At 45.0% G+C, this 17,794-nt stretch overlaps 1 protein-coding gene across 1 annotated transcript in view; it reads right to left on the minus strand.

The window, feature by feature from the left end:
* Positions 1-17,241, minus strand: part of LOC115110541 (noelin-2-like) — a 139,888-nt gene extending 122,647 nt beyond the window's left edge. Inside the window, exon 1 of the mRNA XM_065006503.1 lies at positions 16,687-17,241. Within this exon, the coding sequence (XP_064862575.1) occupies positions 16,687-16,743 (57 nt within the window). The 5' untranslated portion in view covers positions 16,744-17,241. The remainder of the gene's footprint in view (positions 1-16,686) is intronic.
* Positions 17,242-17,794: the final 553 nt, after the last annotated feature.

Raw genomic sequence — 17,794 nt, forward strand, 5'->3', positions numbered from 1 at the left:
CCAGCATCACACTAATATCACTCCCCTTCCTGTACCTCAGCCCAGCATCACACTGATATCACTGCCCTTCCTGTACCTCAGCCCAGCATCACACTGATATTACTGCCCTTCCTGTACCTCAGCCCAGCATCACACTAATATCACTGCCTTTCCTGTACCTCTGCCCAGGGTCACACTAATATCACTGCTCTTCCTGTACCTCAGCCCAGCATCACACTAATATCACTCCCCTTCCTGTACCTCAGCCCAGCATCACACTAATATCACTGCCCTTCCTGTACCTCTGCCCAGCATCACACTAATATCACTGCTCTTCCTGTACCTCTGCCCAGGGTCACACTAATATCACTGCCTTTCCTGTACCTCTGCCCAGGGTCACACTAATATCACTGCCTTTCCTGTACCTCTGCCCAGGGTCACACTAATATCACTGCCTTTCCTGTACCTCTGCCCAGGGTCACACTAATATCACTGCTCTTCCTGTACCTCTGCCCAGGGTCACACTAATATCACTGCCTTTCCTGTACCTCTGCCCAGGGTCACACTAATATCACTGCTCTTCCTGTACCTCTGCCCAGGGTCACACTAATATCACTGCTCTTCCTGTACCTCTGCCCAGGGTCACACTAATATCACTGCTCTTCCTGTACCTCTGCCCAGGGTCACACTAATATCACTGCCCTTCCTGCACCTCTGCCGAAAGTCACACTAATATCACTGCCCTTCCTGTACCTCAGCCCAGCATCACATTGATATCACTCCCCTTCCTGTACCTCAGTCCAGCATCACATTGATATCACTCCTCTTCCTGTACCTCAGTGTCACACTAATATCACTGCCCTTCCTGTACCTCAGCCCAGCGTCACACTGATATCACTCCCCTTCCTGTACCATAGCGTCACACTAATATCACTGCCCTTCCTGTACCTCAGCCCAGCATCACACTGATATCACTCCCCTTCCTGTACCATAGCGTCACACTAATATCACTGCCCTTCCTGTACCTCAGCCCAGCATCACACTGATATCACTCCCCTTCCTGTACCATAGCGTCACACTAATATCACTGCCCTTCCTGTACCTCAGCCCAGCGTCACACTGATATCACTCCCCTTCCTGTACCATAGCGTCACACTAATATCACTGCCCTTCCTGTACCTCAGCCCAGCGTCACACTGATATCACTCCCCTTCCTGTACCATAGCGTCACACTAATATCACAGCCCTTCCTGTACCTCAGCCCAGCGTCGCACTGATATCACTCCCCTTCCTGTACCATAGCGTCACACTAATATCACTGCCCTTCCTGTACCTCAGCCCAGCGTCACACTGATATCACTCCCCTTCCTGTACCATAGCGTCACACTAATATCACTGCCCTTCCTGTACCTCAGTCCAGCGTCACACTGATATCACTCCCCTTCCTGTACCATAGCGTCACACTAATATCACTGCCCTTCCTGTACCTCAGCCCAGCGTCACACTGATATCACACCCTGGTCAGCAGTGTCCATTCCGTAACACACATACACAAGCGTGCACGCGCGCGCACACAAACACACACACTCGTCTCAGGGTGGATAAGAAGAGATGAAAGAGCCTGAGACATTAGGAGGAATGGAGGAGCAGCCAGCACAACACCTCCTTCTCCTCCCACCCCTCCTTGAACAGACTCTCCTTGTGACATAACCTCCATAAGCTACAACAATTCTGACACACACAATACAGTCTCATTAGCTGGCGCTGTTTCAAGCTCTACAGTAATCAGTTAGGACACTAAAGCACACACTATTCAATCTCCTCAAGCAGCCATGAATCAAACACAATGCTAGCTCATTATCCGCCACAGACTGTGAAGCGGTATACTTCGATATATGAATCTAAATGGAGAGAGCACGTGAATGTGGTGGCGGGCGTGAGACTAATCAATCCATCACTGCCTGTTTGTTCGCCCACATGCTGCTCAACATGATTGTTTCTGTCTGTCACCCACCACAACATTATAATTAGGTGTACGTACCACTGCACAGGACAAGAGGCACCAATCAGTGAGTATGTGTGTTAGCTGTATACTATATGTCTCTCTAATTGTCTGTGTGTATGTGCCTACTAGGCATTTCATTCCACTCCATCCACTTCCATTGGCACAGCCCATACAGAGGGGGATGGAGGATGGAGAGAGGATCCAGTGTCAGTGTCCGGGGTGTCGTCTCCTCCAGGTTGAGGAGCCATGATGCAGGCCGAGCCTTGTGCGTGTCCTCTCCTCTCCCTGGGAGATTTACACCCCTCTCTCCCGCAGCTTTTCATTTGTCTAATTCCCTGTGTGGCTGGCTGGGAGGTTTAGGCTGCTGCTAGGCAGAGCACGTACTGTCCATCCGCCCTGCGCGGCCTGCCTACCAGCGTCCTTGGGTCCCCAGAGCAATGCAAGGAGGACTCTCTCTCTTACTTCAATGCCCCTTCCCTCTCTCACTCTCTCTCTCTCTCTCTGTTTGAATGCCATCCAACTGCTCCCTCTGTCACTTCCACCTCAATTTATAGGAATTTTAACAGCCCAGGTTCACTGATTGTAAACCATTTCATTGCCCAGGAAAGTTAAAAGGAGTGGTATTATAAGGTTTATGTGTCCGTGTTGTTTTGGTAAGATGATTGTGTAGTCGCCTCCTGGCCGGGTGACAACGACATGAATTTAGTCTGTGAGTGGTTCAATCACAGCAGCCTCCGCAGAGCCCAGGGAGGGGTTTAAATGGTCGTCATGCTGCTTCCTCTCATTGGACAACCACCAAAAAAGGAGATTTCCCGGCACGGGGTCCCACTACCAGGTCAGCTGGGAGCTGATCGGGATTGGACGACAGCCATGCCAGCTGTTTGTCCTGCTGCCCTATGATTGGGCCAAGTTCTGTCCTGCGTGTCCTCTCAATGTCTGTGTTGGAGCAATTTAACACCAAAAGATTGTCCTGTACATCTATGATTGGCTCTGTGTGAGTTTTGTCTCTGCTCAAAATGCCAGGAAAACCCTGAATGTGACTCTGCAGACAAAGGCTGCACACAGAAAATTGCACTAAATCACCATTGCTTTTCTACTCTGCTTTTCCACTCCTTTGCAGCGTAATCTGCATTTCAATTCAATTGAAATTGGCTTCTTAAATATAATCAACTCAACTTATTTCTGAAGTAAAGTGAGACATACTGTACATTTCTGTGAACTGCTATCTTCACTCTAATGTGTAACTAACTATTTACAATCAAATGACTCCAACTGTGGGTATAGTTTCCATCTCTAACAAGGAGGAGCATTTTAAATAGTCCCAAACAGCCAGTTTATTTCAGCCAATTGTTTATCGGCCTCCCTGGTGCAAGGGGATAGAACAAATTACGGATGGAAATAAAGCTTTTGAATTATTTACAGAAGTTTTGTCTTCCTCTTTGAGAATGACAGCCAATTAGACGATCTCGCCCACTGCGCACAGCGTTTGAACAGGGAAAAACACCAAAGCAAGTGGTAACTTCCATCACTCACAGCCTTCAAGGCCAGACTGTTTCAAACAGTAAGTACGCCCCACTGTCTGCACCAGTCTTTCCTATGGGAACACTGCACTGCACTCATGCTCTCCTATCAGTAAGTAAGCAGTGTTGTGTTCACAGGTTGTTTCAAGTACATGTAAAATGTCCTGCCCTCAGCAGACAGCCACTGATTAAACAAAAAATAATTATAGAAACACTGAAGTCTCTCAAGACCCCCCAAAGCTCTACTTCCCAAGCCCTCTGTTAGGTTCAAAGTAATTTAATAATTAGATTTCATTGTGGTGTCGACGACTCTGATCTGGATTTTACATCTGCAAAGACTTGCTAAGTGCTTACTGTGTTTTTGATAACGTTTCAAATGAAACATTTTAATGAAGGAACATACACTGAGCTGAGTATACCAAACATTAGGAACACTTTCCTAATATTGAGTTGCCCTCAGAACATCCTCAATTCGTCGGGGCATGGACTCCACAAGGTGTCGGAAGCTTTCCACAGGGATGCTGGCCCATGTTGACTCCAATGCTTCCCACAGTTGTGTCAAGTTAGCTGGAAGGCCTTTGGGTGGTGGACCATTCTTGATACACACGGGAAACTGTTGACTGTGAAAAACCCAGCAGCATTCCAGTTCTTGTCACACTCAAACCAGTGTGCCTGGTACCTACTACCATTCCCTGTTCTAAGGCACTTTTGTTTTGCCCATTCACTCTCTGAATGGCACACATACACAATCCATGTCTCAATTGTCTCGAGGATTAAAAAATCCTCCCCTTCATCTACACTGACTTAAGTGGATGTAACAAGTGACAACAATAAGGGATCAATGTTTTGTACTCAGTGTATTTTTTGGCTTTCTGTTGTCGTACATTTCCATGCAATCATATTTCTCACATAGACCCCAATGTCAGCAGCACACTCAGTCTACCAATCAAGCCCCTAATTGTTTCAATTGGATAAGTGTCATGAACTGGCTGAGAACCTGCATTACATCTAGGAAAATAAATTATCCTTACACCTGCATAACCTCTAGGAACAAAAATCATATTTAAATCTGCATTAACTCTAGCATTAACTCTCAGCTTTTTTCCATCTACGTAACATTGCAAAAATCAGAAACTTTCTGATAGGAGGCAGCATTTTCACTTTTGGATAAATAGCAGGCCCAATTTCAACTTCCTGCTACTCATTCCAAGAATATAAGATATGCATATTATTAGTAGATTTGGATAGAAAACACTCTGAAGTTTCCAAAGCTGCTTGAATCATGTCTGTGAGTATAACAGAACTTATGTAGCAGGCAAAACCCTGAGGACTAACCATTCAGAATTATTTATTTTTGAGGTCGCTGTCTTGTTCAATGGGTTCTCATGGGGAAACGATATTTCTTAGGCACTTGTTTGCCATTCCTACAGCTTCCACTGGATGTTACCAGTCTCTGGAATTTGGGTGAGATTATTCCTTTGTGCAATGAAGAAGTACGGCCATCCTGGAAAAGGGTAACGCTGTTGAGAGTTGGCCAAGACTTGAAAAGTAGCGTTAGTTTCCTCTCGTCCTCCATTGAAAACAGATAGACCCGTCTTCAATTTGATTGATTATTAATGTTTAAAAATACCTAAAGTTGTATTACAAAAGTATTTTGAAATGTTTTGGCAAAGTTTACAGGGAACTTTTGAGATATTTTGTAGTGACTTTGCGCAAATTGGAAGCTGTTTGTTTCTGGATCAAACGCGCCAAATAAATGGACATTTTGGATATATATGGACGGAATTAATCGAACAAAAGGACCATTTGTGATGTTTATGGGACATATTGGAGTGCCAACAAAAGAAGCTCGTCAAAGGTAAGGCATGTTTTATATTTTATTTCTGCGTTTTGTGTAGCACCTGCAGGGTTGAAATATGCTACTTTTTGTTTACTGCTGTGCTATCATCAGATAATAGCTTCTTATGCTTTCGCCGAAAAGCCCTTTTGAAATCTGACATGTTGGCTGGATTCACAACGAGTGTAGCTTTAATTTGCTATCTTGCATGTGTGATTTAATGAGTTTGAAATGTATAGTATTTTATTTTAATCTGGTGCTCTGCATTTTGCGTCCCCCTATCCCAGAGAGGCTAGAATCCTGACTAGAACCCCAAAAATGGATCATATTACTCCAGGGCTAGCCTCCCTACACTTGCTTCCTGTTAAGGCAAGGGCTGATTTCAAGGTTTTACTGCTAACCTACAAAGCTTGCTCCTACCTATCTTTCTGATTTGGTCCTGCCGTACATACCTACACGTACACAAGACGCAGGCCTCCTAATTGTCCCTAGAATTTCTAAGCAAACAGCTGGAGGCAGAGCTTTCTCCTATAGAGCTCCATTTTTTATGCCTACCCATGTGAGAGATGCAGACTCGGTCTCAACCTTTAAGTCTTTACTGTAGACTCATCTCTTCAGTGGGTCATATGATTGAGTGTAGTCTGGCCCAGGAGTGTGAAGGTGAACGGAAAGGCTCTGGAGCAACAAACCGCCTTTGCTGTCTCTGCCTCGCCGGTTCCCCTCTCTCCACTGGGATTCTCTGCCTCTAACCCTATCACAGGGGCTGAGTCACTGGCTTACTGGTGCTCTTTCATGCCGTCGCTAGGATCGGTGCATCACTTGAGTTGGTTGAGTCACTGACGTGATCTTCCTGTCTGGGTTGGCGCCCCCCTTTGGGTTGTGAGTCAATCACCACCTTCCGGAGACACCTGAAACCCCACCTCTTTAAGGAATACCTAGGATAGGATAAAGTAATCCTTCTCACCCCCCCCCCCCCTTAAAAGATTTAGATGCACTATTGTAAAGTGGCTGCTCCACTGGATGTCATAAGGTGAATGCACCAATTTGTAAGTCGCTCTGGATAAGAGCGTCTGCTAAATGACTTAAATGTAAATGTAAATGTGCCGTGGTGGAGATCTTTGTGGGCTATACTCGGCCTTGTCTCAGGATGGTAAGTTGGTGGTTGAAGAGATCCCTCTAGTGGTGTGGGGGTTGTGCTTTGGCAAAGTGGGTGGGGTTATATCCTTCCTGTTTGGCCCTGTCCGGGGGTATCATTGGATGGGGCCACAGTGTCTCCTGACCCCTCCTGGCTCAGCCTCCAGTATTTATGCTGCAGTAGTTTGTGTCGGGGGGCTAGGGTCAGTTTGTTATATCTTGAGTACTTATCCTGTCTTATCCGGTGTCCTGTGTGAATTTAAGTATGCTCTCTCTAATTCTCTCTTTCTCTCGGAGGACCTGAGCCCTAGGACCAAGCCTCAGGACTACCTGGCATGATGACTCCTTGCTGTCCCCAGTCCACCTGGCCGTGCTGCTGCTCCAGTTTCAGGAATCCTGACCTGTTCACCGGACGTGCTACCTGTCCCAGACCTGCTGATTTCAACTCTCTAGAGAGAGTTGTAGGAATGGTAGAGATACTCTTAATGATCGGCTATGAAAAGCCAACTGACATTTATTCCTGAGGTGCTGACTTGCTGGACCCTCGACAACTACTGTGATTATTATTATTTGACCATGCTGGTCATTTATGAACATTTGAACATCTTGGCCATGTTCTGTTATAATCTCCACCCGGCACAACCAGAAGAGGACTGGCCAACCCTCATAGCCTGGTTCCTCTCTAGGTTTCTTCCTAGGTTTTGGCCTTTCTAGGGAGTTTTTCCTAGCCACCATGCTTCTACACCTGCATTGCTTGCTGTTTGGGGTTTTAGGCTGGGTTTCTGTACAGCACTTAGAGATATCTGCTGATGTACGAAGGGCTATATAAATACATTTGATTTGATTTGATTTACTGAAATGATCTTGAAAACCTGCATTGACTCTAGCTACTGAAATTATCCCTAAACCTGCATTAACTCAAGCTACTGAAATGATCCCTAAACCTGCATTAACTCAAGCTACTGAAATGATCCCTAAACCTGCATTACCTCTAGCTACTGAAATTATCCCTAGACCTGCATTGCCTCTAGCTACTGAAATTATCCCTAAACCTGCATTTATCTATAGCTATCGAAATGATTCATAAACCTGCATTACCTATAGGAACATAAATCATGGCTGCTGCCTTAAAGCTGCAATATGTCACTTTTTGGAAGACCTGACCAAATTCACATAGAAATATGATTTATAGATTCGTCATTCTCATTGAAAGCCAGTCTAAATAGTGCTATATACGTTCTAGGAACTCTATTTCTATGCTTCCCGTTCTTAAGTTTACTTTACATTTTGTACATAAGTTTCAAACAGTTGAATACAGAATATTTTTGTTTTAATTCAACTATATTTCCCAACAATTTAGATGGTACAATGATTTTCTATACTATCCATTGCTTGTTTTGTTACATAAACTGAAATTAGCCAAACAACTCGAATTTTAGCAACCAGGAAATGGCAGAGTGATTTATGCCACTTTTCAACCTCATATTTGTCACGTCTACTCCTACTCCTCCCCTTCTGCGTCCGCTGGTGTACTAACCACCAGTCCTGGGAACCATCATCACGCGCACCTGCGCTTCATTAGGCACACCTAGACTCCATTACCTCCCCTTAATCTGGCACTCCCTTAGGTTCTTTCCCTAGGTAGTGTGGTTTTCTTCATGCCAAGACGCTACGCCTACGTCGGATCGTTCCATGTTTCTTGTTAAATTAAACGTACCACCTGCTTCTTGACTCCCAGCATCCACGTTACAATATTCACTATCTCCAGCACCTACATTTCTACGTGTGTGTTTCTAATGTCTGTGGATAAAAAGACAAGGTCACAAAAACATGCTTCTCTGGGACTTCACAGGGTCTGATTAAAAGTCTTTTTTTTAAATGCTAAGAGTTTCTAGCCAGAGGGACGGTACTGTATGTTCTTGCGCCCCACGTCACCACGAATCTCCTATTGTTTGAAAATCACTTTTTTTAATGATGTTATAGAATAGAACTTTAAATATTTTTGTACAAAACGCTCTGTTTTCACATACAGTGGGGCAAAAAAGTATTTGGTCAGCCACCAATTGTGCAAGTTCTCCCACTTAAAAAGATGAGAGGCCTGTAATTTTCATCATAGGTACACTTCAACTATGACAGACAAAATGAGGGGGGAAAAATCCAGAAAATCACATTGTAGGATTTTTATGGAATTTATTTGCAAATTATGGTGGAAAATAAGTATTTGGTCACCTACAAACAAGCAAGATTTCTGGCTCTCACAGACCTATAACTTCTTCTTTAAGAGGCTCCTCTGTCCTCCACTCGTTACCTGTATTAATGGCACCTGTTTGAACTTGTTATCAGTATAAAAGACACCTGTCCACAACCTCAAACAGTCACACTCCAAACTCCACTATGGCCAAGACCAAAGAGCTGTCAAAGGACACCAGAAACAAAATTGTAGACCTGCACCAGGCTGGGAAGACTGAATCTGCAATAGGTAAGCAGCTTGGTTTGAAGAAATCAACTGTGGGAGCAAATATTAGGAAATGGAAGACATACAAGACCACTGATAATCTCCCTCGATCTGGGGCTCCACGCAAGATCTCACCCCGTGGGGTCAAAATGATCACAAGAATGGTGAGCAAAAATCCCAGAACCACACGGGCGGACCCAGTGAATGACCTGCAGAGAGCTGGGACCAAAGTAACAAAGCCTACCATCAGTAACACACTACGCCGCCAGGGACTCAAATCCTGCAGTGCCAGACGTGTCCCCCTGCTTAAGCCAGTACATGTCCAGGCCCATCTGAAGTTTGCTAGAGAGCATTTGGATGATCCAGAAGAAGATTGGGAGAATGTCATATGGTCAGATGAAACCAAAATATAACTGTTTGGTAAAAACTCAACTCGTTGTGTTTGGAGGACAAAGAATGCTGAGTTGCATCCAAAGAACACCATACCTACTGTGAAGCATGGGGGTGGAAACATCATGCTTTGGGGCTGTTTTTCTGCAAAGGGACCAGGACGACTGATCCTTGTAAAGAATGAATGGGGCCATGTATCATGAGATTTTGAGTGAAAACCTTCTTCCATCAGCAAGGGCATTGAAGATGAAATGTGGCTGGGTCTTTCAGCATGACAATGATCCCAAACACACTACCCAGGCAAGGAAGGAGTGGCTTCATAAGAAGCATTTCAAGGTCTAATAATAATTTGCAAATAAATTCATTAAAAATGTGATTTTCTGGATTTTTTTCTCTCATTTTGTCTGTCAGTGTACCTATGATGAAAATTACAGGCCTCTCTCATCTTTTTAAGTGGGAGAACTTTTGGTGTCTGACTAAATACTTTTTTGCCCCACTGTTTGTAGACACTGGTATTGTGCTGGATATTAGATATTTAGCAAATCAAAGAACCATACAAATTAGAACAAAGTATTTACATAATATTAAATATAATTGAGAAAATATTCCCATTATTATATAAATTGACATTTTTACATGGAAACATGTCACAATCCTGACCCACGTCTGCCATTATCCATATCCGGCCACACACTTGAGTTGGTGTCCAGCGCCAAAAGCGCCTGGTGTGACATTCCAAGCTAACCTTCAATAAGGACAACATTTAAAAATAATAATAATAATAATAAACCTAAAATGGGACAAACACTTCCCCACATCTCCACCAAAGGCTTTTCATGATGAACCATCTTTGCCACTTCAATGGCCTTCTGAGGCCTTCTGACAGTATACACCTGCGTTGTCCATTCAGTGCTCCAGTACGCCGCTCCAGTATGGCACCCAGGACTCACAGCCCACCAACACAACCAACTGGAGAACATCAGATGACATGCAACCAAAATCATCATGGCCCCCACCTACACCTCCTACGACTCTGGATGCAATGACCTGTCCTTGCAGTCCCGCCGCAACCACCTTTCCAGATCCTTTGCCTAGAAGCTTGCAAAATTCCAGGATTACAACAAATGGCTGCCTCAGACAAGAGGCCATGTCAGTGGCAGATCTACCCGATCCAGTCACAAACTGAACCGTCCCCCTACTCTGCCTGACAGGTACTACAACAGCCCTATGGCCTACTTTGTGAGACTGCTTAATCCTGCTTAAGGTGAGGCACCACATGTTGAAATGAAATGTTTCCATCAACTGATACAATACCATTCAAAAGTTTGGGGTCACTTAGAAATGTCCTTGTTTTTGAAATAAAAACTTTTTTTGTCCATTAAAATAATGTCAAATTGATCAGAAATACAGTGTAGACATTGTTAATGTTGTAAATTACTATTGTAGCTGGAAACGGCTGATTTGTTATGGAATATCTACATAGGCTTGCAGAGGCCCATTGTCAGCAACCATCACTCCTGTGTTCCAATGGCACGTTGTGTTAGCTTTCCAAGTTTATCATTTTAAAAGGCTAATTGATAATTAGAAAACCCTTTTGCAATTATGTTAGCACAGCTGAAAACTGTTGTGTTGATTAAAGAATCAATAAAACTGTCTTTCTTTAGACTAGTTGAGTATCTGGAGCATCAGCAATTGTGGGCTCGATTACAGGCTCAAAATGGCCAGAAATAACTTTCTTCTGAAACGTGTCAGTCCATTCTTGTTCTGAGAAATGAAGGCTCTTCCATGCGAGAAATTCCCAAGAAACTGAAAATTTCGTACAACACTGTGTACTACTCCCTTCACAGAATAACGCAAACTGGCTCTAACCAGAATATAAAGAGGAGTGGGAGGCCCCGGTGCACAACTGAGCAAAAGGTCAAGTACATTAGAGTGTCAGACACCTCACAAGTCCTCAACTGGCAGCTTCATTAAATAGTACCCACAAAACACCAGTCTCAACGTCAACAGTGAAGAGGCGACTCCGGGATGCTGGCCTTCTAGGCAGAGTTGCAAAGAAAAAGCCATCTCAGACTGGCCAATAAAAAGAAAATATTAAGATGGGAAAAAGAACACAGACACTGGACAGAGGAACTCTGCCTAGAAGGCCAGCATCCCGGAGTCGCCTCGTCACTGTTGAGACTAGTGTTTTGCGGATACTATTTAATGAAGCTGCCAGTTGAGGACTTGTGACACTCTAAAGTACTTGTCCTCTTGCTCAGTTGTGCACTGGGGCTTCCCACTCCTCTTTCTATTCTTGTTAGAGCCTTTTGAACGGTAGTGTACATTTTGAGATTTAAAATGGACATCACACATAATTTAAAAGCCCATTTCATAGAGAACGTTCTAAACTTTTTTACACGTAGTAACTTACTTTGAAGAGATCATGATTAGTTCTAAATAGGTGTTCGGTGATGGTAGACTAAATTCCTTGTACTTCTCTTTAACTACCATTTCCTGAAAGTCAGACTCTTCCCACACGCTAAGTAATTCATCTCAGCCTTAGTTCATCTCAGCTTTAGACGCACCTGCATTCACCAAATGTTGTGTGGTTATACTGAGATATATTCCCCAGACTTGTACAGAGGGAATTGTTCATATGTTATCAAATGTAGATTTTAGATAACGTTTTCTTCTTTATTTTTCACCAAAAATGCGTTTTACCCACATGGTTTAGTAATTTACAAATAGAAAGAATTGAAAAAGTATATATCCACAATCTGCTCAATGTCCAGTCCTGGAAATATGAGCAGATCTAATTAGATATTGCCTCAGTTTGCATATTTTAATACAATATTTCAGAAACGTTGTAACACACAAAGAAATGTAGATTGGTGTTTTTATTTAAATGGTAGAAGTTAATTGTGATATGAATAAGGGAAAACATGACCCTATTAGGGTGTGGTGCCTTAACTGTGATATTGTGGACTGCATCTCACATGTTTTGTTTGATTTACTTATGTAGACCTATGTATGCTGGAATTCAGCTTTTAGCTGCAAATGTGTCCAATTTAAAATAAACCTTAAATATGTATGTATTGTGCTGTCATTTTCAATTATATTTCATTGCTGTGAAATTGTCTCTAAACAGCATAATTACCATCCATTTTATCTACTGAAATACACATGTATTCTCTGCTCAGCCCACAAGTATAATTCAAAGATTATCATGCATAAATATGAACTGCTACACAGACGCACATTTGCAAAGTGCATGCATGGGGTCAGTCGTCTTGTGATGCAACATACCCTATAACAACGGCGTACATACAGAGGTGATGCCAAGGTCGAGCAGGTGTCCGTCTGTATCACTGGCTGTCAGGACACCCTGGGGTATTGTGGGTACTTAACAAACACATGCCAGCGAGTGCATGTGTCTCATTAAAGCATAGTGCATATTTAATGTAGGGCCCGTGCCCAGACTGTGTGTGGAGAAGATGTGTACATATGGGTGAGATATCCAATCTCCTGCAGTGTAGAGAGACGTCCTATCAGTCGGAAGATGCGGCCAGAAGAGTTAATAAATTCTTTATGTCTGCAGAGCTAGGCTACGTTAGTGAAATGGGTGGCGCCATCTTTTTTTCCCTCTGTAGGGTTGATAAATATTTAATGTAAACACTTACAACAAATTGTCCCCCAAGGCCAATTATGAGCCATTGGAGGCGGGGAAACAGTTCCACTGATAGAGAGATGATTGTATCTCCTGAGAGTAAGTCTGGGACACACACATCGTCAGGTCCTTATGCCCCAATTTCGTGGTATCCAATTGTTAGTAGCTACTATCTTGTCTCATCGCTACGACTCCCGTACGGGCTCGGGAGAGACGAAGGTTGAAAGTCATGCGTCCTCCGATACACAAGCCAACCAAGCTGCACTGCTTCTTAACACAGCGCGCATCCAACCCGGAAGCCAGCTGCACCAATGTGTCGGAGGAAACACTGTGCACCTGGCAACCTTGGTTAGCGCGCACTGCGCCCTGCCCGCCACAGGAGTTGCTGGTGCGCGATGAGACAAGGATATCCCTACCGGCCAAACCCTCCCTAACCCGAACGACGCTAGGCCAATTGTGCGTCGAGGCCCCACGGGCCTCCCGGTCGCGGGCAGTTACGACAGAGCCTGGGTGCAAACCCAGAGTCTCTGGTGGCACAGCTGGCGCTGCAATACAGCCCGGGAGGCTAGGTCCTTATGCCTTATGGTTGGGTGCTCACCTGCCTACTGTCTCCTGCCCTGTGACTCCAATGAGCGTTAGCGCTAGACAGACGAAACAGACGGCTAAATAAGTCTCTCCGCAGGTGGTTTCATATGATAAGCAAACCAGGGTTTTCCTAAGTACTGGGGGGCATAACATAGCAAAATATTTTTCCAAAGGAAATTAGGACAGGTCCAGGTTAGTAGGTCCCCATTTCAGTCTCTTTCTAAACGTTTTGTCACTAGTGAACAGGACCGAGTTCTCTATCAGTAGGTCACACACACACACAGACAGACAGAGAGTGAGAGAGAGAGAGCACGAGGACAGAGATGAAGTCTTGTGTTACACTGAGATACCACTGGCTGTGCTCTGCACATTCATTCCTGTCACTGACAGCACCACCTGATTTTCTCAGTAGGGTCTCATTGTCACCGCCACCGTTTGAAAGGAGCATGGCCCCAGGACAGGTAGCATCGTATCCATTTCTGGGAAAAGGTCAGCTCAAGTCTCAACGCAGCACGTAGACATGGCAGTAAACATGGCACACTTCAGTAGTAGACAACATACTCATTCTGGAGAGCAGGATGTTCTCTCAGTGCTACTGTGTATTAGAAATGAACTACAGCAGACATTTTCATTCCATGGTTTGCACACAGTCAGAATACTGTATAAATCTGCAGCTATTGATCAATATGGTTAACACAGTCATATCACTCTCAAAACATTATTGGGGGTTCAAAAGATATTTGATCAATCCTGCCCAAATATGAGTGATTGTCAGGTTACTTCCAGGGGGCATATCTATTCAGCAAAACAATGCACATAACATTCTATACTTGGGGGTCAGGCCTGGCATGCCAGAGAATATTATTTCAACTGTAGGTCCATCCCAAGATTTATTATTGACCATTAATGTGTTACCCGGTGATTGTGAGAAGAAAACAAAGGGTTTGGAAACTGTTACACACTACAACTGGGATCCTTGGGAAGTCCCAACTAAAACCCGGGATCCTTGGGAAGTCCCAACTAAAACCCGGGATCCATGGGAAGTCCCAACTAAAACCTGGGATCCATGGGAAGTCCCAACTAAAACCCAGGATCCTTGGGAAGTCCCAACTAAAACCCGGGATCCTTGGGAAGTCCCAACTAAAACCCGGGATCCATGGGAAGTCCCAACTAAAACCCGGGATCCTTGGGAAGTCCCAACTAAAACCCGGGATCCATGGGAAGTCCCAACTAAAACCCGGGATCCTTGGGAAGTCCCAACTAAAACCCGGGATCCTTGGGAAGTCCCAACTAAAACCCGGGATCCTTGGGAAGTCCCAACTAAAACCCGGGATCCTTGGGAAGTCCCAACTAAAACCCGGGATCCATGGGAAGTCCCAACTAAAACCCGGGATCCTTGGGAAGTCCCAACTAAAACCCGGGATCCATGGGAAGTCCCAACTAAAACCCAGGATCCTTGGGAATTCCCAACTAAAACCCGGGATCCTTGGGAAGTCCCAACTAAAACCCGGGATCCATGGGAAGTCCCAACTAAAACCCGGGATCCTTGGGAAGTCCCAACTAAAACCCGGGATCCATGGGAAGTCCCAACTAAAACCCGGGATCCTTGGGAAGTCCCAACTAAAACCCGGGATCCATGGGAAGTCCCAACCGGGAAAACCCAATCCCGGGATCTTGGGAAGTCCCAACTAAAACCCGGGATCCTTGGGAAGTCCCAACTAAAACCCGGGATCCTTGGGAAGTCCCAACTAAAACCCGGGATCCATGGGAAGTCCCAACTAAAACCCAGGATCCTTGGGAAGTCCCAACTAAAACCCGGGATCCTTGGGAAGTCCCAACTAAAACCCGGGATCCATGGGAAGTCCCAACTAAAACCCAGGATCCTCCATGGGAAGTCCCAACTAAAACCCAGGATCCTTGGGAAGTCCCAACTAAAACCCAGGATCCTTGGGAAGTCCCAACTAAAACCCGGGATCCTGGGAAGTCCCAACTAAAACCCGGATCCATGGGAAGTCCCAACTAAAACCCAGGATCCTTGGGAAGTCCCAACTAAAACCCGGGATCCATGGGAAGTCCCAACTAAAACCCGGGATCCTTGGGAAGTCCCAACTAAAACCTGGGATCCATGGGAAGTCCCAACTAAAACCCAGGATCCTTGGGAAGTCCCAACTAAAACCCGGGATCCTTGGGAAGTCCCAACTAAAACCCAGGATCCTTGGGAAGTCCCAACTAAAACCCAGGATCCTTGGGAAGTCCCAACTAAAACCCGGGATCCATGGGAAGTCCCAACTAAAACCCGGGATCCTTGGGAAGTCCCAACTAAAACCCGGGATCCATGGGAAGTCCCAACTAAAACCCGGGATCCTTGGGAAGTCCCAACTAAAACCCGGGATCCTTGGGAAGTCCCAACTAAAACCCGGGATCCATGGGAAGTCCCAACTAAAACCCGGGATCCATGGGAAGTCACAACTAAAACCCGGGATCCTTGGGAAGTCCCAACAAATACATGACTCCAGGACATAGGCCTACAGATATGTACACTCACCAGGGAACATGGGTTAGCGTTTGAAGGGGCATTAGAAAAGCACTCATTACAATCCTCTTACTAACACTGAACCTGACACGTGTGTCCACACATTCGCAAATCACACTTGGATTGTGCAGAAGCTCGCTCGAGCGTGATGTACAGTGCCGGCATAATATAGACTTCTGTTGCTCAGAAAAGCCCCAGAGCCTTTCTGTCGCTTCCTCTCTCAACTTTCTCTCTGTCCTGCCCCTCTGAATCCAAGCTGCTGTATTCCAGGCCAGACGGCCGCAGATGTGAGATTTGACTAGCCTACACATTTTCCTTACAACGGAGGAATAATAATAATACAGAGGAATCATCTAAAGTCCTATTTGGAGTCATTGTGTGGCACGTTCGCAACTAACACATTTGTGTATTTCACACTCATTCCACTAAACATGATTTTCTTCACACTTGCTCTAAGTATTGATTTTAAGCACATTGGCATATGTCTAATAGACACAAGCAAGTCCTCGAATATGTATTCTGTACCCCCAATGGGCGGCATTTATACAACGTTAACAAATAAAGAGCACTTTAAATATGAGATGTACGCGTGTTCTTACCTCACAGGGCATGGCAGCTAACATCACTAGTAGGAACATGGCACTGAAGAGATGCATTCTTGCCGAAATGACAGCGTTCCAGCCGACACCAGCTCCTCTGTTGCTCTTCCCCTCTTGCCTGTGTCCTTATTGGGGCGGTTTCTTCAGCTCGAGAGGGATTCTGTCAATGCTCTGTCGAGTGTACACGACGAACCTCATCACCAGCCAGTCTGTGCGCTGGGTTAATTCCACACACGGACGCAGAGTAGCCCTCTAGCTCGGTAGACTACAATGATCAGCGATGTGCGGTTTGGATTTGCGCCTCCTCCTTATGACCAACACAGATCAGTGGACCGCAGATTTTTGCCAGTGAACGCTGAATCAAATCCAAAATATTTCACGCACGATATGTTTGTTAGAAAAGGGCAATGCCTTTAACCTGTAAATGAACACGGGACTCAATGGTATAGTAGCTAATGACAGGGGCAGAAAGTCGCAGAGGTTGGAGGGTGACTTCTGTGCTTGCAAGGTGACGACGCTAGGAACAGCACATCGATGCGTTGGCAACTGATTCAAAGAAGTACCACTCTGCTGCAGCCCAGCTCGTCCGTGCGTGCGTGAGAGAGAGAAAGTGTGCGGGAGAGAGAGAAAGTGTGCGGGAGAGAGAGAGAGAGAGATAGATAGAGAGAGAGAGAGAGGGGGGGAGATGGGGCTTCATTGACTAGACTGTGTTGTTTGCTACTCTGTATGGATTTTCAGGAGAATGACAGATACACGGAACGCGAGAGAGGGGTGACATTTAACGGAAGGCATTGTCATAATCGACGTCCTTGTTATCTGCACACCAACGCTGATTGGGGCTGATATTGCGTTGTGTAAGAGCCGGATGGTGATTGTGAAAACCACATAATGCCATCAATTTAGCTCTCATCCGCTTCTAATTCGTAAATTAAAGTGCCAATGTAATTCGAATGGATTTCCCAGAATTGGGGTTTAGAGAAATAAGCATGCAAATATTTTAATTATGTTGCTAATTGTGTGTGTGTGTGTGTGTGTGTGTGTGTGTGTGTGTGTGTGTGTGCGCGCGCGTTTCGGATTCTCCTAGTTTTTGACAGCCAGAGCTAGAACA

This window comes from Oncorhynchus nerka, linkage group LG21 (genome assembly GCF_034236695.1).
Source record: "Oncorhynchus nerka isolate Pitt River linkage group LG21, Oner_Uvic_2.0, whole genome shotgun sequence".
Lineage (NCBI taxonomy): Eukaryota > Metazoa > Chordata > Actinopteri > Salmoniformes > Salmonidae > Oncorhynchus > Oncorhynchus nerka.